Source organism: Lepidochelys olivacea (genome assembly GCF_965140295.1).
Source record: "Lepidochelys olivacea isolate rLepOli2 genome assembly, chromosome: 8".
NCBI lineage: Eukaryota > Metazoa > Chordata > Testudines > Cheloniidae > Lepidochelys > Lepidochelys olivacea.
The window spans coordinates 99435459-99459539 of record NC_140418.1 but is presented as its reverse complement, the minus strand read 5'-3'; the positions used below and the strand labels follow the sequence as shown (position 1 = coordinate 99459539).

At 38.8% G+C, this 24081-nt stretch overlaps 1 protein-coding gene across 3 annotated transcripts in view; it reads right to left on the bottom strand.

Annotated features, from left to right (window-relative positions):
* Positions 1 to 24081, bottom strand: part of BEND5 (BEN domain containing 5) — a 1397007-nt gene that overhangs the window by 1346808 nt on the left and 26118 nt on the right. For all 3 annotated transcript variants that reach the window (XM_084637918.1, XM_084637919.1, XM_084637917.1), the window contains exon 2: positions 19051 to 19173. In XM_084637918.1, the coding sequence (XP_084494044.1) occupies positions 19051 to 19173 (123 nt within the window). The remainder of the gene's footprint in view (positions 1 to 19050; positions 19174 to 24081) is intronic.

Here is a 24081-nt window from a genome sequence, read left to right as displayed (position 1 = left end):
AGATGTTTCCACAGTCAAGAGCTTTGTGGGCAGAGCCCTTGGTAAGCTGGTGAGCTGCTGGGTGGTGGTTGTGGTCTGAGCACCGCCTGGGGACCCATGTGTCCAGGTTCATGACCTGTGATCCCTCACAAATAGTTCCAGAGGGAGGCTGTGTGGATCATTAAGATGACAAGAATGAAGGAGTGGGCTTGAAGAGATGGGCTTAAGGAGGGTTCCTAGTAAACAAAGATAGAAAGCCTGTTTTGGGAGCAACAAGTTAGAAGAATAGAAAGCACAAAGTTTGGAAAAGGGAAAGAAGATGAAGGGAGGAGTAAACCCCAAAGGATCAGGAGGACCACCCAGATGGGGAGTAACAAGAAGAAAATACAGATGCAGGTGGAGGCAAGATGATATAGGGTCCAATAGATGAGGATGAGAAGCTCTAATCTGATGCAATAAGAGAAAAGAAGTCAATGGAGAGATACAAGAAGTATGGAAGAGGACTTTGGTCAGACCTGAAGAGAGAGATGATTTTGGCAGTAGGCATTTCAGACAGAAAGGAAGGACGAGAGGTGAGAAACGGTGAAGACAGACAGGAGAACATTACAATAACCAAGGCAACATAACTAGAGTGTGGAAGAAGGTTTTGCCATGGGGCCAGCGAGGAATGGGTGAATTGTGGTGATACTTAAGCAGAAGAACTGACACTACTCGGCAAGAGAATGTGCCTGGCCTAGGAATTCTCACACATATGTAATAAGAAACAAGCCCCTAAATTTTCTTTTTGCTGTTAGTTTATTTATGTTTCAAATGAAAACATGTAAATATGAATCAAAATATATTAAATCAATAGCATGCAACATCACTGTTCCATATCCTGTCTGACATTATTTTGTCTACCTAAGATTATATGATATGAAGGAACATATTTTGCTATAGTACATATCTGTAAATGACAGATATAGTTACAACACTATATAAAAGCTGCTTCATGCTAATTAAATTAATAATTGTGAGGAAGGGAAACAAAGAAGGGACAGTAATGGCCTCCATATTATCAGTTAATCATTCCAACACACCAAGCTGAATATAAATTTCTTAAGATAATCATTGAAATGCTGAAATAAAGAAAAATGATTTCCAGCTATATTATTCTCTGGCTCTGCATTTTTTCATATTGTATTAATGGAAAAGGCTGAAGTGTTTTACACATCGGAAATCTGACAAAATTACAGCCTTAGCAAAAGGCTACCAAACCATGCATTATTTACAACACAGCACCCTAACAACAATAAATATTAAAATAGAAACAACTTTAAAACAACAAAACAAAATACACCATGCTTCTGACACAATAGAAGCCAAGTTACGGGGCATCACATATAATAGAAAATAGATAATTCTGCTCGGTTTGATTCAAACTAGTAATCTATCACAGATTGCTAGTATATAATAATACCCCCTTTATATATTATGATAATTTACCTTCAAATTATGTCATTGTAGTAGATTCTCAAGTTCCCTCTAGTTGTTCAGAAAGCACACATTGATAATATATGGTTCTCAGTTTGTTTTTAGAAATACAAACACTAAATCAAAATTAGCATGGTAAAGTCTGAACCTAGAAGGCAATTAGGCCAGTAAGGGGAATCAATAAATGCAAATATGAAGAGCTATCTGTTTAACCAAAGGAATGTTATGTTTCAAAGTTAACAGTTTGTATTCAAATGAATGTTGAGCTTATCAGGAAGGATGTTAAATTATTTTTTCCTCAGAATTTGAGACTATATATTGTGTTAATTCTGAAATGGAAAACATTCGGTAGCTTTTGCAGGAGCATCTCTTCCTAAATGTATTTTTCAACAAATAATTTTTCAAAATGATAGATTATTGTTTGTATTGTCGTGTACGATCCAAGATGATCCTGCAGCAAAGGGCAGGATACAGAGGATCCTAATCTGGTTTTGATATGCATAGAGCAATAGTAGTTAAGAATTTAAAGGAAATTAGGAATAAATAATAATTGAGCTTAACTGAAATGTGAATGTTAGGAGATAAATGCTAGCCTTGGAACTCCATTCACAATGCTCTAGCAGGATATCATGTGGCAATGGCTAAAATTGGGCAAAGTATTATTACACAAAATTTATTAAATTAAAATTTGCCTATTTGCAAGTTCACAAAATTTCCATTCACATTTGCTAAAAATTGAGATGATTTTTTTGAAAACTCATAGGTGGCTCGCCCACATGTGTTTCCTAGAAGCTGAATGATTTCCCTGTAGGTAAATATTAGTGCTGGTTAAAATTTTTCATCATAACTGTTTTTCAATGGAAACTTGGATTTTTGACTAAACAACGTTTTTTTATGAATAGTATCTGCTTTCCACAGAAAATTTTGACTTCTCATTGAAAAACCAAAAACACACAAACCCAGATGTTTTTGTCCAAAAACCAAAAAATCTGTATCTTTATTTATATCTTCCGTATTCTATATTCTTCTATATCTATATATCTTCTATATCTGTATTCTGTATCATCAGAACTACACTCCAGTCATTTATGAGTCTTCTGAGTAGTGACTTTCAATGCCACATTTCTAATTCCAAAGGAAGCATACCCACAGACCCTGCTTGAATTTTTCCTATCCACTTTTTGTTGTCATTGGCCTCTGCCATGTCAGTTATACATATGTGCATCTGTACTTTTACTGACGATGAACTTAGGTCACACTCATGTCCATGTGAACATGCACAGATTGAAATAAACACAGCTGCATTTATGTCAATGATATTATATTGAAATATGTCTGATTGCAGTGAAATAAACACAGCTGCATTTATTTCAGTGATTGTACATTCAGATAAGGATATTAGTGATTAATTCAGGGTAATACATGTGTTCCTTCATACTGGCAATGATATTGCTATTCTTTCTTATTTTTTCCTCTCCTTTTTTTTTCCAGGTGGAAAAATTTTGACAGAGCCAGGAGAATGGAAACTGGAAAGTTCATCTGAATGCAAGGAACAAATAAAAATCATTCAATGCATGCTCATAAATGCCTGAACCATCTTTGCTCAAATAGCAAACATGGAAAATTTTCAGCCCAAAATTTGAAAGCTTGATGAAATTGTAAACAACTGAAAAAGAATATTTGAGGTTAGATCCCGAAAATGAATATGCACAGACACAGTTGCATACAGTTCCATATGCAGGATCTAGACCTCAGAATGGTAATGTTTCTGCAACTTCAACCATATGCATGTCTCTCCTCTCACCTGACCACCCCACCACATTATAATTCTGTATTAATACTACTACATTAATTGTTCTCACATTAATATCAGCTCCATAAATCATTAACATGGATTTCCCAGAACTTGAGATATTTGAGTAAGGCCATATCTGTTAGCAGGTATCACTTAAGCACTAAGCACCCAGACTGGTTTTTGTAAAAATGTCTTCCACACTGTATCCTGTTTAGATATATAAAAGGTTAACATTAGTTCCATTTACAATGCTGACCTAGCAAGAAAGAAATTAATTTGGCATTACAGCAGCAACATCAATTTCCCATGTAACTTTAGTAATGCATTTACTGGAAAGAGATTAATATCAATTCCATAAATCATTCACATGCATTTTCCGGAGTTTGAGACATCTGAGTAATGTCATATATGTTAGCTGATATCACTGTGTGCATACTACATCCATTAATCTATGCCTCGGGACATACAGTAGTTGTCATTAAAAAATATAAAACTTTTAAAAAATCAATCTTGCTGTTCTTAATTTTTGTGACTTCTAACCTGCAGTAGGTTCAAATGTATTTCTACTCTTGATAGAGTAACACTGATCTGCACTGGCAACCTACATTTTCAGAAAAAGGAAACATTTCTTAAATTATTCCGATTAGTAGCAACAACCATTTAATCTCTACATTTGAAGTACAGCACCAGCAACCCCAATATCTAAAACAAAGACTATGTCTACACTTATGGCAGCATGTAGAGTACTGCATGTCCCTCAGCATGGGTATACATAACAATAGAGAAGTAAGACAAAGACAAAACCTTAGGGTATATACCAGGGGCGGGCAAACTTTTTGGCCAGAGGGCCGCATCGGGTTTCTGAAATTGTATGGAGGGTCAGTTAGGGAAGGCTGTGCCTCCCCAAACAGCCAAGCATGGCCCAGCCCCAGGACCCCACCCCCATCCAATCCCCCCTGCTTCTCGCCCCCTGACGGCCCCCTCGGGACTCCTGCTCCATCCAACCCCACTGTTCCCTGACGGCCCCCCGGGGACCCCTGCCCTATTCACCCCCCCGCTCTCGCTCCCCTGCCCCCTTAGCACACTGCCTGGAGCATCGGTGGCTGGCAGCACAGCTGCAACAGGACAGGCAGCCACACCATGCAGCACAGAGCACCTGGTCAGGCCAGGCTCTGCAGCCACGCTGCCCAGGGCATTGTGTGGGCGGTGCAGAGAGGTAAGGCTGCGGGGGGAGGGGAACAGCAGGGGAGGGGCCGGGGGTGAGCCTCCTGGGCCAGGAGCTCAGGTGCCGGGCAGGACAGGCCGGATGTGGCCCGCAGGCTGTAGCTTGCCCACCTCTGGTATATACCCTACATGGTTCTTTAGACACCCAAGCACTGCCTCCCACATTTACGCTATTATTAGCAGTGAAGTATCCTGCTACCTCCCCACTGCAAAGTCTTTCCCTGCCCCAGGGACTGCTGGAGCCTTTCCCAGTTCCAACCTCTGCAAACCTTCCCACCATAAACTTTCACTGCCGTGTGTAGTGACAAACCACATTGTGGACACAGCTTGCTTTTCACTGCTGTGTACAGTTATACGTACCCTACATGCTGCAGCCAGTGTAGACAAGGCCAAAGTGTTTAATAAACCAGTACACCTTGATGGTACAAAAGTAAACTGCAGCCAGACATCATTTTCAGAAATATACAAAGGAACTTTTACTACATTTTATGCAGTTTATATGAATATTTTCATAAAAATGAAGGCCCAAAACCGTCATCTCTTAAAATGATTATTGTCAGCTAGCCAATGATACATATAGATACTACTTACTAAAAGAGAGGAAATCTGGGCTGGGAATTGGTTTCTGCTCCAAAAGGCAGTTTGGAATAGTAATAATGGTGTTTAAAATACAGCTGATGGAGAACAACTTTAATAGGCATCAGACAGATGGTGGTTTTTCACTTTTTTATCACTATGAATGTGCCTTTGTGATCTTTGCTGTTTTGTTTTATCTCTATCTTAGGACATGATTCTACTACTATTGAAATCAATGGGAGTTTTGCCATTCACTGGGAGCAGAACCTGAAAACGTAGTGCTTTACAAGCATGGGATCACATTGCAACAGGACGCTAGTTATAAAGGTTTCAGAGTAGCAGCTGTGTTAGTCTGCGTTCGCAAAAAGAAAAGGAGTACTTGTGGCACCTTAGAGACTAACAAATTCACTTTGAAAGCGAAGTGAACTGTAGCTCACGAAAGCTTATGCGCAAATAAATTTGTTAGTCTCTAAGGTGCCACAAGTACTCCTTTTCTTTTTAGTTATAAAGGAAATCCCAATTTTTGTCTGCTGTGGATTCAGTATTTCTTTGAGCATTATGCTAGCATTATAGCCTTCTGTATGATGTGCCTGATTTTAGTTTTTAGATTTAAATGTTTGTATAAGTAGAAGACCTTCATTTCAGAAAATATTTTGACAATATATGAGACCCACAATAACATGTGCTTTACAAGTTCACTATCCCAAAGAGAGTTACAGGTTGACATCTAACTTTGAAATAACAGAGGGTCAGATAATTAGAGCCCTGCAAATCCAGGGATATCCACGGACCATTTTTGCGGATTACAGCTCAGATGCGCATACAAATTTTGTATTCATGCAGGGCGCTGCAGCACACACTCACCTAAACATAGCAGCTGTCACCCAGCCCTCGGGCTCCAGCTCAGCTCTCTGAATCACGCAGCCGGGGGCTGCAACATGTGGCAACAGCCCACTGGGCATTCTGGGAGTTGTAGTCCGCAGCTTGCGCGGACAGAGGAGGTAAACTACAATTCCCAGAAGGGAATGAGCCAAGTGCCATTTTGAAAGAGGTGTGGTTGTACTTTAAACTAGCGGGTGGCAAGACGCTGTGAAGAGAGTAGTCGTCGGCACGGTCTGTCCCAGCTGGGTCTGCGCGCCTTAGAGCCGCCGCAGCTGTGTAGGGGTGTCTGAGCCCCCCACTGGGCTGGCAGCGCTGCATATGAGGGCCCAGGATTGTAGCCTCCCTGCCCGCAGTGGGGGAGGAGGCACGGCAGGGGCAGGGGCAGGGGCAGGGGCAGAGGGACAGGAGGTCTTTGGTGAGAAGTGGGGGATGGTTGGGGGTCGTGGGCTTGGCACAGTCCGGTATCGCTGCTGCGCAGTGACCTGTGGAGCTGTTAGTAGAGCCCTGCAAATCCACGGATATTTGCGGATATCCAAAGCTGCGGATGCGGATATCCATGGACAATTTTTGCGGATCGCGGAGCGGATGCGGATACAAATTTTTGTATCTCCGCCGTGTTCTATAGATAATGTCGTCAATTTTAAGCAGAAATCTCCCCTAACAACAATGGGGATTTCTGTGTAAAAAACAGAGGTAAGGTGCAGCCTAGAAACAACTGCTTAACCATAATCTTGCTCAACATGGTAAACAGGAAATTAGAATAATTTTTAAAAAGGCAAAGTATTGGGGGACTGGTCAATAATCAGAGGCAGAAAAATATTTCCAAAGGAGCTTTCCATTATACTATGCACAACTTAGATGATACGATTGATGCTCAAGAAGATAATAAAAATCTTCTTTTTAACAGTTATTCAGTTGAAGGTTTAAGATTTTGATAGGTTTTGGCTGGATTCCAGCAAATCTAGTAAATATATTTTCCTTTTAGATTCAAGGAAAGCTTATTTATTTTTAACATATATTTTTAGAGATCTTTTTATTCTATTGTATATGATTAATACTTCCCTCATTACTATTCAGCCTACAAGAGCTATTTCATCTCCATGCAGGAAAAAAGAAATACCTGCTTCCAACACTTGTTTGTGTAGTAATTCTCAGTACCTACTATGGTAAAGCTCAAAGGCCAAATTAAGATGGGTGTGAGTGGATCACTCACGCCAATGCAGTTGCAACCATTTACAACAGGTCTGACTTTCTCCCCAAAAAGTGTTTTATATGTTAAAAAATAAGTTAACTATAGACGGGTATTATTTAAAAGTTTAACAGAATTAAGTAAATATAATGAAGTAGATCACTTGATACAAAATAGATTATAACTTGCTCCAGCTGATTGATATCATTTTCACTTCATCTTCACTGCACTTTTTATCAACTTGTTAATGCAAAATATATCTGAATATATACACTTGTCCTGTAGAACAAGAAAAGACTCACCCAGTATTTGTCAGTAATTTATACAATAAGGTCGTGGTACACCAATCAATGCAATAAAAATCATATTTACAGTAATTAAAGGTTGAATCTGAAATTTTACAAAACTTTGGTTAATTATGACCTCTTGAACACAGACCACAACAAACAACCTACCCAGTCATAACATTTTTGCTATAAAAGAGGATGGAAGATTTAATGACTCTTGGCAGAGTTCCACATTCTGGCTTAAATAAGAGTAAAAGCAGAGAGCAGCTTCATTTTTAATTTCAAGAAACATAATACATTTTTAACACTTAAACAGCATAACAGGAGACTAACACGCACAAATACACATTTTTAAAAAGCTTGTGAAAAGTCCATGTATTTAACATTGTGAATGTTTTTGCATCAGAGATACATATCCCTCTGTGGGACAACTTCATTCTTTCAATTGTCAAAAATGAACATAAAAGGAAAAAAAATACTTCACAGCCAATTTTAACACTGTTGTTCGTGGAAATCAATTATGATTTAGCGGGGACTGCAGCAGGTATATTAGATACAGCTATGTCAAAATAACAGAAAGTCCAGACATGGAGGCCAAAATTTCTAAAAGTAGATGCCTAGGTTTAGGCTTCCGACATCCATATTTGATTACCTAAACTACAGGCCTGTTTTTCAAAAGTTACACTAATAATAATGGGGGATTTCAACTAACTCTGTATTGACTGGATATGTGCACCCCCAGGATGGGATACAGAGATAGTTTCTAGACACCATAAACGACTGCTTCATGAGCAGCTAGTCCTGGAACCCACAAGGGGAGAAGCAATTCTTAATTTAGTCCTAAATGGAGCATGGGATCTGCTCCAAGAGGTGAATATAGCTGAACTGCTTGCTAATAGCCACCATAATATAATTAAATTTAACATCCTTGTGAGAGGAGAAAAAAAACAAAGAATCTCACCACAGTAGCATTTAGCTTCAGAAAGGGGAACGACACAAAAATGAGGAAGCTAGTTAAATGTAAATTAAAAGATACAGTCACAAAAGTGAAATGCCTGCAAACTGCATGGAAATTTAAGAACACCATAATAGAGGCTCAAATTAAATGTAGGTTTCAGAGTAGCAGCCATGTTAGTCTGTATTCAAAAAAAGAAAAGGAATACTAGTGGCACCTGAGAGACTAACCAATTTATTTGAGCATAAGCTTTCGTGAGCTACAGCTCACTTCATCGAATGCAGCTCAAATAAATTGGTTAGTCTCTAAGGTGCCACTAGTACTCCTTTTCTTTTTGTGAAATTAAATGTAAATACCCCAAATTAAAAAACATAAGAGGACCAAAAAAGTGGCACCATGGCTAAATAACAAAGTGGAAGAAGTGGCTAGCGGCAAAAAGTCATCCTTTAAAAACTGGAAGTTAAATCCTACTGAAGAAAATAGAAAGTAGCATAAACTCTGGCAAGTCACGTGTAAAAGTATAATTAGTCAGATCAAAAAAGAATTTGAAGAGCAACTAGCCAAAGACTCAAAAATTAACAGCAAAAAAAACCAAACCATTTCAGGTACATCAGAAGCAGGACTCCTGCCAATCAGTGGGACCACTGTACAATCGAGGTGATAAAGTAGCACTCAAGGAAGATAAGACCATTCTGAAGGAACTAAATGAATTCTTTGCATCGGTCTTCACTGCAGAGGATGTGAGGAAGGTTCCCGCACCTGAGTCATTCTTTTTAGATGACAAATCTGAGGAAGTGTCTCAGAACAACATGTCAATAGAGGTGGTTTTGGAACAAATTGATGAATTCAACAGTAATAAGTCACCAGAACCAGATCGTATTCACCTCAGAGTTCTGAAGGAACTCAAATACAAAATGGCAGAACGGAAATGTAACCTATCATTTAAATCAGTTTGTGTACCATATGACTGGAGGATAGTTAATGTGACACCAATTTTTTAAAAAGTCTCCAGCTGCAATCCTGGTAATTGCAGGCCAGTAAGCCTAACTTCAGTATCGGGAAAATTGGTTGAAACTATAGCAAAGAACAGAACTATTAGACACATAGATGAACATGATTTGTTGAGGAAGAGTCAACACTGCTTTTGTAAAGGAAAATCATGCCTCACCAATCTATTGGAATTCTTTGAGGAGGTCAACAGGTATGTGGACAGGGGTGATCCAGTGGATATAGTGTGCTTCAATTTTCAAAAATCTTTGAGTAGATCCCTCCCATAGACTCTTCAGTAAAATAAGCAGTCAACAGGGGATGATCACTTGATGACTGCCTGTTCTGTTCATTCCCTCTGAAGCACCTGGCACTGGTCACTATCAGAAGACAGGCTACTAGGCTAGATGGACCATTGGTCTGACCCAGTATGGCTGTTCTTATAAGCACAACTTTGCATCAGTGCAGCCCATCTGAATTAGGAATTTGCACCTGTGTAATTAAATGGACAAGCAATGACAATTTTTTAATGTGGACAAGGACAAACTTTATTAACAAACAGGAAGACAACTATACAAGAACATTCTCTAATTTGCTATGGCCTTGCCTACACTAAAGGGAAAAGTCGATCTAAGCTATGCAATTTGAGTTACGTGAATAGCATAACTCAAATCGACATAGCTTAGATCTACTTACTGCGGGGTCCACACTACTCCCTTTACTCTTCTCGCTCAGGTGGAGTACAGGAGTCGATGAGAGAGCGATTGGCGGGCCAATGCATTGATCGCCGCAGCATCAATCCTCTGGTAAGTGTAGACAAGCCCTATATCTACAGAAAAACCACTAGGGTAGCTCTGTTACTCATTAGGATGATAAGAATTACCATATTGAATCAGATCAGTGATTTATCTAGTCTCTGACAGTGGCCAATGTAGCTTCTTCAGATGAAAGTGCAAGAAAACCTGTAGTAGGCAGAATGACCTGCCCCCAGGGGAAAATTTCTGTGAACCACGCAAGTTGGAGGTTGGCTTATGCCCTGAACAATGATGGTTTATATCTCTGCTAGACCTTTTTTTTTTTTTTTAATATTTACTATTAGACCTCTGGATATTCTTGTTATCCATATAAAAGTCTGAACATTTTAAATTCTGCTAACCTCTTTGCCTCAATGATATCTCGTAGCAATGGGTTCCATACTCTAATTATGCATTGCGTATAAAAGTATTCCCCTTTATTATTTCAATTTTATTGACTGTCCCTTTGAAATGTATTATGAGAAAGTGTGAATAGAAGTTCCCACCCTTCCTTTAATATACTATTAATCTTTTTGTGTACTTTTATCATGCCCCCTTACTAAACTCTTCACTAAAATGAACAGTGCAGATCTTTTCAATCTTTTTTTATATGAGAGTTTTTCCATGCCCCTAATCATTCTCATCCAAATTAAGCTGAGCTGCTAAGATCTCACACACTGTCCTTAACACAGGGATAGATTTACTACGTTGCAAGGAAACCACAAGGTACTGAATTCAGAAAGTCCAAAATATTTGTTTTTCCATAATTAAGCTACTACACAGAATGTATTTGATGCTGTGAAGATAGTGAAATAAAGAAATTCCTTTCCAATTTATTTCTACCAAAGATTTCCTACAAAGATTCAGACTGACTAGAAGACATGCAAACACTTCTAAAAACATATCACCAAAGTCCAAACAGGTTGTCCTGCCAAAGCACATTGATTAAAATGGATATGATACTAACCATGCACAAATTCATTTTCAAGTGTTTATTATAAAGGGCCAGATTTTTAAACTGTCCTCCAGTTTTATCGCCAAAATGATTTGCATTTAAATTTTACCTGTACTTTCATGTAACGGGCACTGCAAAAACAGAAGCCTAGTTAAGGGGGTGATAGAAAATTTTGTCCCAAATATCCACAGTTTCTTTGCAAGTATTTAGGCCTACATTTTCAAATTTAGGTACATAAAATTAGGCACCTAAATCCACATTTAATTATCTAAATAACTGAAATGTTTTCCAAAGTTTCCCCTACAATTTTTGTATGTGTGGGAGACATATAAGAGGAGAAACCAGACATCATAATGTAGTTAACAATACCACACTAACAGAAGATGGTACATATAATCCATTGTAATGGGTTTTTCCCCTCTCTAATCTGGTATTTTACCGAGGCCAGAAGGTGCATCTGTGCAGGAATCTCAATTGGCATTATTCACTTTAGCAAGGAATTAGCTGACCAGCTACTGACACCAACTGGTGGTGGGACTGTGGTATTAAACCTTCAGTGGAGTGAAAACAAGAGTTTGAACTGTTAAATGTACTTAATGTCTGACTCCAATCTGGAGATGACTAAAGTGAGAAAAAAGAAAAGGAGTACTTGTGGCACCTTAGAGACTAACCAATTTATTTGAGCATAAGCTTTCGTGAGCTACAGCTCACTTCATCGGATGCATACCGTGGAAACTGCAGCAGACTTTATATATACACAGAGAATATGAAACAATACCTCCTAGAAAGTGTATTTCGTTATGTAGCCTTGATAATAGAGAGATTCTCAGGCAACTCAAAGAGGATTGCTCTGTATAGAACACTGGATGTCTTAGGAATCACTGCTTATATAATCTGAAGGCATTGGAGAGCACCATAACCATAGTATACTGATTTTCCTAGAAAGAGGTAACGAGAGAAATTACATCTGAAAGGGCTAGCAGCATTTCCTGTTCAGATTATACCTCATAGGCTATGGAGTTCTCTCCTTTCTATACACTATCTTTTGTGTGCAGAGTTGATAAATGTAAGTTTTCTAATCCTAGAAGGAGCATGTCAGCATTGGACCTGAGATGGGAAAATAATCGTTATGGGAATACTCTGTCCACGTAGATTTTCCTGGTTGAGGAGGTAACTTGTTTCTCCTTCTGTACTAAGGGATTTGGTTCAGTCTGAAAGAAGGTTTATGCACCTCTCTCTCTGGAAATCTCATCTCACATCCATTAGCCATAGGCCAAGAGAGCTTCAGGGTGGGAGACCACAGCAATGAACACTGTTTTTTTTTACTTTTTGCATTCTTCCTCTGGGCTTCCTGCTTCTCCTTTAGCTTATCTTGCATCCTGATCTACGCAAGGAGTGGCTGCTAAAATTGGTCTGTTAATCATATCCATGCTGATGAAGGATTGCATCTATGTTTCTCATTCTGCCAGATGTCTGGGTCGAAGCAGGAGGCAAAAAGGTGTCTAAGTGGGACTGGTACCCTTCTCTTGGATCTTGCATAGAGGCCTTCTCTTGTGATGACAGAGAGGAAGACTGAAGTGAAATCTACTTGATTCTTGACACTGAATCCTCTTCAGAGTAGTCTGAATAAGCGGATCAGTCCCAAAATTGTGGAAGTGAATGGGAAGTCAGATTTTGGGTATTGACTGGACATTCTGCTTTCAGCCACTTCTGAGAGAAAAAATTAAGGAACTTGCAACTGCTGTCTCTAAGATCAAGAGTAGGAAACTGAGCCCCAAAGGCAGGAAGGCAAGGCCAGCAAGAAAAAAAGGAGTCTGCAGACATTAATTAGCTTGGCTGTCTACTATGATGAATAATGGAGAGAGCAACCCAAACACTATGGAGCAGTGTCTTGGCACAGAACTCGAACCAGTGAATCAGAAGCCACACACCTTCCAGTGTGGCCTCCGGATCCATGCTGATCTTTGAAATAATTTAAACTCCAACCATAAAATGCCTGAAATATGTATTCCTGGGTCGTGTTGAAGAGGTCAGGTACACACTCCAAGTTACCTTGAAGAACATTTATACATCAAAGTTCTGTCTTGATACAATCAGAAAGATATTGTTGATACAGTGAGAGCAAACCCATCCTTTCCCCAGGAGCCTTGTGCCTCTGATAGGCTCCCAACCTTTACTGGCCCAGATAGGTGAAGCATGAACATGGTAGAACATCATACTGCTGATAATCCACTGGACCAGCTGTGAATTGATATTTTGATCTATTAATGTAGGGCAGAAAAGAGAAACTACAATTAATCTAAATATTCTTTTTCATCTAACCTGTAGGATTTCAAAAGTGAAAGTTATTTTATTTTCACTGATCATATGCACAGATAACCACACTACTGTTTCCACCTGAAATTACTGCACTGGCTCCCAATGAAACTGGTATCCCCCTAAAATTATCTTATGTTACTTAACAAACAATAGTAAAATCGCACCAGAAAAATCTGTATTCTCACTGGGCTATAGCTATGGTAATACAGTGGGCACACTTAAAAAAAATGTCTAGTGGTTTGAGAGATATTACTACTACTAGAGAAAGGATGGCACAGCGGTTAGCATACTAGCCTGGGCTGTCAGAGACCCAGCTTCAGTTTCTGCTCTATCACTGACACCTTTGTCATCTTGGACAAGTAATTTAGTCTCTCTGTCCTCAGTTCCCTATTTTTAAAAAATGAGATGATAGCAATTCCCTATTACAGAGCTGTGTTATGAGGTATCACTGGAGTTCCTACACCATGGCACCCTCTAGCTCTTGGCCAGGAACAATCTCTCACCTAGTCATCTCATCTGCAGTCTCACCAGTCCAGTTATAACAGGCTGAGCCCTCCAGATGAACCCTGGATAGTCTGACCCTTCCAGGGGTGTCAGAAAACACAACAAAACAAACAGATTGCCCCCTGGGTATGCTAAAGCTCACATCCTTCAAAGAGGCTTTGAATCAACTGTGGCCCCAGCTGTAAGGCCCCAGAACCCAAGCCTGTGGAGCTACCAGGCTCTAGAACCCAAGCCTGTGGAGCTACCAGGAAGCTCACACCTCCAGTTTGCCACCCAGTGGCAGCTGTGACTAGTTTGCACTCCACTTCCCATGACCCACTGTGGACACAGACCACGCAAAGTTCCACCTCAAGTGTTTGACAGACAGCAGCATCTTGGCTCCCTGCCCTGTATAAGCCTCAGGGGCATTCCAGGTAGTGTCCAGGCAACAGTGCAGATCTCTGTAGCTGCCATGACTTTTCATGCTCCTTGCTCCTGAATTCCTGGCTTTGATCTTGGCTTGATTTGGACTTCGCCTCCTGACTCAGACCCTAAAACCTCACTCAGACTCTGACCATTGATATCGACCTGGTCTGGAACCCGATTACAAACTCCTCAGCTACTCCAGCCTCAGGTTTGTCCTTGCTCTGACCCTTGGTCCTCACTGCCCTTGTTGGGATCTTGACACCAGCCAGGGTCACTAGTTAACAAGGACAATCCTGTCTCAAGAGGGAAAGTGTCAGGCCCTCCTTCCTCCAGGGTAGGGGCTACCAGTCAGTGGTTGACTGAAAGGTTCTGGCCCTGGCCTTAGGTCAGCTCTTGTTCTGGGAGCTGCAGACTGGGGATCTGCTCTCCTCCCTGATCTGCCACCAATTGAGTGGAGTTTTCCTCTTTTAAGCTCCTCCTTCGAAGTCTGACATCTCTCACTGGTGAAATGGGGGGAGGGAGATGTGACCCTTGATGAGGAGGTTGGAAACTGGGTTGGGTAAATACATTATGATGCCAACATCATAACACTGTACAAAAACAAAAGGAGACTAGAGTGATTGCAACAGCTATAGAGGAATTTCTCTCCTTAGTGTTACTGGCAAGGCATTCACATGAGTCATTCTTAAAAGCCTACAAGTTCTTGCTGAATGTATATATCCAGCAAATCAGTTCAGCTTCCCTGTCAGTACATCAGCTATCAAGGTAGTCTTCACACTACGGGAACTTCAAGAAAAGTGTCAAGAACAAGGAAAACCTCTCTACGTGGCCATCATAGATGTCACAAAGGTTTTTGACTTGGTCTGCAGAAAGGGCATTTTCCAGGTGCTAGAGAATTGGTTGTCCTCCACTCTTCCTCAGTCTGATTTGATCCTTCTGTGACAGTATGAAGGCAACAGTCCAGTGGGATGATGATCAGTCTGACAGCGGTATCAATCAGGAATGTGTTTTGACACCAATCCTCTTTGGTATATTCTTTTCTCTGCTACTTCATCTTGCTTTCTCATCTAACACCAAAGGTATATGCCTCCATGCAAGATCAAGGGAAAACGTTTCAACACTGCATATCTAAGAGCAAAAAGCAGCATCAAAATCTGCTGATGAGAACTTCTTTTCACTGACAACACAGTACTTGTTGCACACAGTGAAAACGAAATCCAGCAACTTTGCAATAGTTTTGTGCTGGCTTGTGATAAATCTGGATTAATCATTGGTCTAAAGAAGACAATGATTACAGCACCAGGTGTGTTTGTCTGCACCAGAAGTTTCAACAGCTAATATCTTGCTAGAAGTAGTGCACAAGTTCCACTATCTGGGATCAATTATATCAGATAACTTAGCTGTAGATGACAAGCTTAATTCTCACATCACAAAGACAGTGACCGCATTTGGCCAACTGTCCAAACATGTATGAGATAACAGGAACCTATCACTGAACATCAAGATATGGGTCTACCAGACTTGCATTCTGAGCACATTACTGTATGTTGGCAACACCTAGACACCTAGACCTCCTACAGCAGGCATGAGAGGAGGCTAGACACCATCCACACCCACTATCTTTGCTGATTTCTAAATATCAAATGGGAAAGCCAAAATTCCTGACTCTTCAAGTATTTGAGAAAGCAAAAATGCCAAGTCTAATCACTACTCTCAAAACAGACATCTCTGTTGGCTTGGCTATCTGCACTGGATGGATGAACGATGCATTCCAAAGGATCTCTTGTATAAAGAACTTGCAGATGCTTCAAGGCCAGTAGGCTGACTTAGGCTCAGGTTTAATAATATTTGAAAGAGGGACGTCCAAACTTATAACATCAACTCTGCAGTCTGGGAGACACTGCTAGCAATAGGCTAAACTGGTGTGCTATGGTGGCCATAGAGTCCAAGAGTCTGAAAAGAGGTGGTTGAGAGAGAGAAAAGAGTAAGAGGAAAGCACAGCAGGCCTCAAGCGCTAGCAATGCACTGGCTTCATCCTCTGGACCTGTGCCCTGTGTCTGCTCTATTTGTTGCAAGGATTGCTGCTTGAGAATTGGACTTTTTAGCCGCTGACAATACTATGGTAACTGAACTGCTTTGTTGCTTACACCATAGCTTTTCGAGATGGACAGATGCTTATTGCTATTACTAACTTCATTAAAGATTATGAGATACTCAGACATTGTGGTGACTGATGCCATAAAAGTATCTAAAATAGTTCTGGTATTCACTGATTAAGTAAATACAACTCACAGCAAGAGAATCTATCAAATAGAAGAAACTTTAAGCTCCTGGAGGCTGGAGTTTTGTTTCTTGAATTGTATTAAAAATGTCATTATACCTCTACTAATTATAATGCCAACACATATTTGTCACCATTATTTAGTACAAAAAATGAAAAACATTCTAAAAATGAAAGCAAAATAAGTAATATTTCAGCTACATGTGCTTAACTTTCTCTGTCTGCAGGTTTGATGTCCTTTTCCTGTTCTGGAAAGACTTCTGATCTCTTCTCCCTAATTCTGTAGTATAATATGAACTGCTTTTTGCAATATTACATTGCGTTTATTATCTAATAAAATATTTACAAGATCCTTCATATCTTGTAACCAACAGACCTATAGTATTTTTAAGGAAGCTGGAAATCTCAGGTTTCATTAAAATGCCTTTATTTAATAATATCAACAACATAATGGGTAAAACAGGTTTCAGTCTCAGTGGGAACCCCTTAATTCTATCTGTCTCTATATCTTTCTTTAGTGTACCTCCTGTTACATACCTGCTGGGTCCACAATTAATACCACAGGACCATTTTCAAATCAATAAGAATTTTATAGTATTTACTACACAGCGGATAGGAAATCCCAAGAGGATGAATTGCGTTGAGCTATTACCTCTACTAAAGTGGCACCCAAGGTTCTTACCTGCTATTGCACCACACGTTGCATTTTAATGGTTAACTAATGGTGTTGCATTGCTAGAAGGGAGCAGAAAATTTTACCACTATCAATAATCATCTGAAGTATCCTATAATTCATCTATCATCTGCCTTTTATAAAATTGTCAAAATCCATACATTAAGTATGAAAGCTGCCACCTCTTGCAGGAATTAATTTTTTTTAAAGTTTAAGAATAACTAATTCCAATTTCTAAAGAGTGGAATTAAACACATCTAATTATCAACATTTTAACTTCATAGAACAGGGTACTATTGATCCTTTTCATTCCACAGTAATTTAAAACAATATAATGAATTTCTCAGCTTATACCAGTTAGTTTAATAAATTATACTGCCATTTTCTGATTCTAGAATCATAAACTTATAACAATGATCAAACAACAGTTTATATACTCTAAAGACACATACTCTAAATTTATTAAATATAGTATTTAAGCACTTTCTGAGCCTTCATAGGCATAGTTTTAAAAAAAGAAAGATATTCTATATTATTCACTGCAACACTTACGCTTTTTATATAATTTTAATCAATGGATTTAAATAATTCAATTTAATATTTATCTAAAACTGGCAGCCAGTAGTCCACCCAGAGGGACGTAATTCTTCATAAAAAGCTTATTTTAGGAGACACTAGTAGTTTTGGCATTACCAGCACCTCTCACATAAACCATGCTGGAAACCATAGCTTAGCCTGCCAAATGCCTTTTGTACATATGGTGTTTAACAGTGCTGTGTGTGTCTGTAAGCTAGTAATAACAGATTTAAGCTAAAATTTGGAGCCTTATGCATACATGTAACACAAAATTTTAAAATATATTATGTAATATATATATACACATGAATCGAGTTAAAATTCTTCTTTAAACTAACACCCTAAATATAACATTTGTAAAAATAATTTGCCTTTCAATTTGCAGTACATTCCTTGCACCCATTGACGTTAACGGCACAGCTTCCATTAATTTGAATAGTTCAGGATAAGGCCATTAGAGCCCTAAATAAGACTTAAATTTAAAGAAATTTAGTCAGGTGAAATGGGGTCAAAACTTTTAAGTTATAAAACCTAAGATCAGATAAATAAATATTCCCCTGTAAAATTTTGCAACCCAAACTTTGCAATATGTGCTTGTGCATGTGAACCTGGAAGTGAAATTGACAAGACATCTTGAATTAAAAAAGTAGTGTGATTTTAATCTAAAAGTGTTTCATTCCAAACCATTTGAAAGAATAAAAGTCAAATATATAGGAAGGTTGTGGAGTCTTCAGCACCGGAGATTTTTAAGAGCAGATTAGACAAACACCTGTGAGGGATGGTTCAGATAATACTTAGCCTTGACATGAGTGCAGGGGACTAGACTAGATGACCTCTCGAGGTCCTTCCAGTCCTACGAGTCTATGTACTTCCATGCTGCAACAAAGATTTCAGCAAAATCATGCTCACCTTGGGCCTGATGCAAATGTCACTGAAGACAATGAGAAAATTTTCATTGAATTCTGTGGACTTTGAATGAGGTCTCTTATTTAGATGAATACTCCCATTGACTTCATTGAACAATCCCACTGAAGTCAATGGGACTATTCACATTCGTAAATGAAGTTGTATTTGAAACAAATCTCTTTCACAAATTTAAGATACAATTTATTTTTTCTACAGATGCAGAGTAATATTATAAATATCTGTACACTGTCAGTTCAGTAACAATATACAGTAACACTGAGGGAGCTTACCACTTTCAAAACAGGCATCAAATATAAGATGTCCTTTTTTAGGCTGTCCATAGTAACCAGCTGGGAGAACGGCATATTTGCTTACATTCCCTGCTATGATATCATCACTTCCTAGGTCACTACCTGTTACAATAAAAAAAGAAAATAAATATAGGAGTATTAAACAGAAAACAAAACTATTAAAAAAGACTGAGGGGTTTTTTCCCCCAGTGCTTTTGTATTTTTATTAACTGTGCATGTGCACCCATATACATGCATTTTCTTTTTAAAACATATTCCACCAAAATACTTGTTATCCTGATTATGTCATTTATTAAAGTTTCAAATATTAATAGGCCTCACCAAAGAGTACATGTAAATTCCTCCTTTTATAAAATGGCCCAAAGAAATCAACTCTCCTTAAGAAACCAGAATTTCAAACAATACTGTATACTCTAACCCAGTGGTTTCCAAACTTGTTCCGCTGCTTGTGCAGGAAAAATCCCCTGCCGGGCTGGTTTGTTTACCTGCTGCGTCCGCAGATTCGGCCGATCGCAGCTCCCAGCGGCCGCAGTTCGCTGCTCCAGGCCAATGGGAGCTGCTGGAAATGGCGGCCAGTACATCCCTCAGCCCGCGCCGCTTCCAGCAGCTCCCATTGGCCTGGAGCAGCGAACCGCAGCCACTGGGAGCTGCGATCTGCCGAACCTGCAGACGCGGCAGGTAAACAAACCAGCCCGGCAGGGGCTTTTCCTGCACAAGCGGTGGAACAAGTTTGGGAACCACTGATCTAACCAATGCCATTGCAGAGTGTTACTGTGAGTGCTGTGGTACACCAGTCCCCTCTAATGTTTGGTAGTATATTAGGTATACTGCACACTTGGGTGCAAGCACTGTAGACATTTCAAGCACTAGGCTCTTGAGGTTCTGGCTTTTGGTAGGTTCACAAAAACTCTCTCACACTTTAAATAAGCCAGAGGATTTATTTACTAGAGTTATTACATACAGTGCAAATCCCCAAGAAACAATTTCTTTAAGTTACAACACAAAACGAGGTAAACACAACGAACAGCAGCCTCTAAGGGCAGTCCAGTACAAGGGTATGAAGGTGGGGCTCCTTTGGCTTAGTGTCATAGATACTCACTCCAGGCCACCCCTCTCTTAGAAGCAACCATACAGTGGCTTGCAGATGTCTTGGCCTGAGTTAAATCTTTTGTCCAGAACCTGTGTCTGGTTCAGGCCTATCCCTATGCTGACCCTACCCTCCACAGCTGTTTGCAGAACATTCGTAAATATCCAAGCTATAATGCAGTGTCCAATTTCCTTATAGTCCCCTCTAACAACACTGTCCTTTCCAATGTTGTGATTATGGAGACCTTCACTGGCTGGAGGTTTCACTGGTAACACAATGTCCAGTAAAATGCGTGCAGGTTCATTACAATATGTGTGATATAGTGGGCTAATTTTTACTCTCAATTACAGTGTTGCCAACTCTTATGATTTTATTGCAAGTCTCATGATAGTCAACTTTTTCTTAAAGCCCCAGATCTGGGATTCATGTGATTAGGTGAGAATTTCATGACCCATGATTTTTAAGGCAATCTCATAATTTTATTTTAGGCCTGACTCATGATTTTTGAATTCTCAAAGTTGGCACTATTGCAGTTACCTCAGTACAACCCGACCGATTCCAAAGGGGATGCTACAAATTTTATTGAGAGCTGATTTTGGCCCAGTATGCTCTTTGCAGAAAAATACATGAATGCAACATTAATATCCAAAATGAACATATTTTAGATAATTAGTTTTTTTCCCAAGTGAGCATAACTAAATCACATTGGTGTTAAATTTACATATGTAATCCCACACACATTAAATTAGTACATTCACATTTACAACCAGTATGAGTTTAAAAGTATGTAAGATATATCTGAAACCTGCCTATTGGAGGTAGAGACCCAGGGTACTAGCTCTGGGATCCAGGAAGAGGAGAATGCTGAGGTCCAGACAGCTAAGGGTCATACAGTCCTGGATTGCTGATAAACTGAAGGTCGTGGATAATAGGGTCCATAGGTGTAATCTGCAAGTCATTGGAAGGCCAGAGGGAACTGAAGCCCCATGCAAGACACCCCTCCTTATTTCGAGAGTTCTCTGGGCCCTTCCTGAGAAACTTTACTTTGGAAACTGAAAGGGCAGATTAAGCTCCCATACTCAGCCTTCCTAATGGTGACAGACTGAAACACATAATAGTAAAATTGATGCAATACCAGGACAGAAAATCAATCCTGTGCAAAGCCTGTAAGGGCTGCAAAGGCTCCTTTGATATCTCTTCTTACCCTGATGTCTGCTTGGAAACACAGAACTAGTGGCAGTGTTTGCTCCAATTAGAAATATACTTTACAGTAAAAATATTAAATCTGCCTCCTGATACCTTGCCAGACTGAAAGTATAGGATGGCTTCAAGCCTCAGACATATAATGATCCAGATAGACCAGCTTGATTGCCAGTGGATTTTGAAATGTTGGAGAATGCATACCAAGTTTGACACCTTCTGATGCACATACAACTGAATATTCTTCAAATATGCTTCTGTTTGGGTATCAGTATATTATGGGCACCTTATTCAAACAACTGTTTCTCAATGGCTCTTCTTTATTAACCATGGTTAACATGAGCTGTTATGTGTATCAGTGTGATGAGGAAAAACTACTGCTTGTGACAATAACTGGGAAAGGCACCAGAGAATAATTTACTATTATTGGTTGTTTTCTAAGTTTCTGTACTGAGTTTCTGCTTATACCTAAATATTCCTCAATGTAGCATATCTGCACAAGTTATGGCATTCTACCCTTACACAAGTGTATCTGCTTGACTTTGGAAGTAAAACCATTGACAACCTATCAAGGGCCAAAAGCTTCTCTCTTTCCTTGCTCCCCTCTCCTTGGACCCCAAAATGGCAGTAGAGCAACTGTAGCTTTATTTCCTTGTAATCAGTTTGTCACCTTTTGTATCAGGAAATTTCCTCCTTTAGCAAGAAGGTGCTTTTTGATTTTGTTTGTGGGTATGGGACTGATGTTACATATCCTTTCTTACATTGTTCCAGTTGCCTTGATGGACATTCCGAACTCTTATTATTGTGTATTGGGGGAGTCACTTGCCAGAGCTCTTAAGGCAGTCCAGCTCCCTAAGTACATTTGATTTTGGTTTTTGCATTGAACTACATATACTTCATCTGTAGTTAAGTTTTTGACATACCAGCTATATTAAAGGTCTGGTTAAGAAATGTATTGATAATATTGTGAAATCCTCTTTGTTCCCATATACACAGGAGTTTTTGTCCCCTAAAGCTTGTTTATATAGATATTGTCAATATATAATAGTACTGTTCTCTTCTATTCTGTACCCAATAGAAGGAGAATTTACTCATCTCTTGCTGTTCCCTCCCACACACTTTTTTCCTTTTCTTTCTTTTTCTGTATCCATTCTGCCCTAAGTTTCTTCTTGCATTACCGTGTTTCTAAACTCTTAAGACTATGCAATTTTGAATGTTCATTTAAGACAAAACCTGGTTCATCAGCTTCCCCTCTTCTCTACTTTATTCTGATTTTTATTTATTTCCCCATCTACTCTCTCTTTTGTTTCTTTTTTCTTCCTTAAATATTGCATTATTGTTCAAAAAAGAAAAAACTTTTGGTATTTTGTATAAAGTGTTATATTATATCACAGTAATAAAATGAATTTTAAGCAGCATATAAAATTATACAAAATACTATAAGTAGACTTAACAATGGCTGCTGTGAGAACTGTAACTTGATTTTCTGACTTTTGTGCATATTAATGCTTAGCCATAACATATTATTACCAAAGGTTTTTGCATTTGATTTCTTTGGTTTTGTCTTTAAAAAACAAAAAGGGAAAACTGAATATTAAAATAAACACATGAATACGAAGGATGCAAGATTGTTTTATACTATTTCATAAAAAATCAGAGTGGGGAGGGATTCTCTTTATACTATATTTCTATAACAGGTTTTTTCTGTTAAGAACTTTTTTGATGAAATTCAATACTTGTGCACCCAGTTAAATTACTCTCTGAAACATGCTGAAGCATGTAAGATGTTTGTTCCCAGACACAGTGGCAGGAGAACACAGTGGTATTTTTAATTTAAGAATTTAGGGCAAAAGAAAACAAGGCAATGTTTATCTTATTTTCTAATGAAATAAATAAATGGTATCTATACTTTATAATTATTTCTTCACTCTTCTGACATTGGTGCCTCTTTTTTTAGTACTGTTTAGATAACAAATCTTTAACAGAAAAACTACTTTTTTATCAGAGAAAACTAAAATAAATACGTATATCTTTAAATGCAGAAGGCACATGATGAAATAATATGATAATATCTTATATCACCCTGATAAATAGGCCTGTTGAGGCTTCTAGAAATAGACTTTTGGTGTGCACTGATTTTTTGGCATTTAAATGGGTTATGGGGATGATAAATGTGACATAAAGCACAATTTGTTTTATTTTTGTATTGAAAACTATTTCACACAAATGTTACAAGCAATTCATATTGGCCCGGAATGATGAAAACAGCTTATTAATTAAAATTGACCTTTACATACAAAAATGCATTCCACCTCTTGAGCCAAAACACCTTAGCTGAGGTTACAAATTACAGCAATGTATTAGTGACACCACAGTTAAAGAGTCTGTCAGGCTTTCCATTACAAGCCCATATTTTCAGGGTTTATAAATCCTATATAATATATAGAGAGAGATCCATGCTAACACTTGGCATATAAGTTCCTAGCTAGGGAAGAAATTTTATTTTCTTTGAGGGATATTAGGGGAGCAGAGGGGAAAAAACAGAACTTAAATCTATTTTTCCATTACCATCACTCAAAAAACAAAGATTAATGTTTATAAATGAAATGTTTCATACTATTATTTCTTAACAGAATCTATTTGTATTTACAGTTTTTAAAGGGTATTTTTTTAGAATTAATTCCTGCCCATAAACATTCTGAGGCATTCAAAACCTTTTTGTG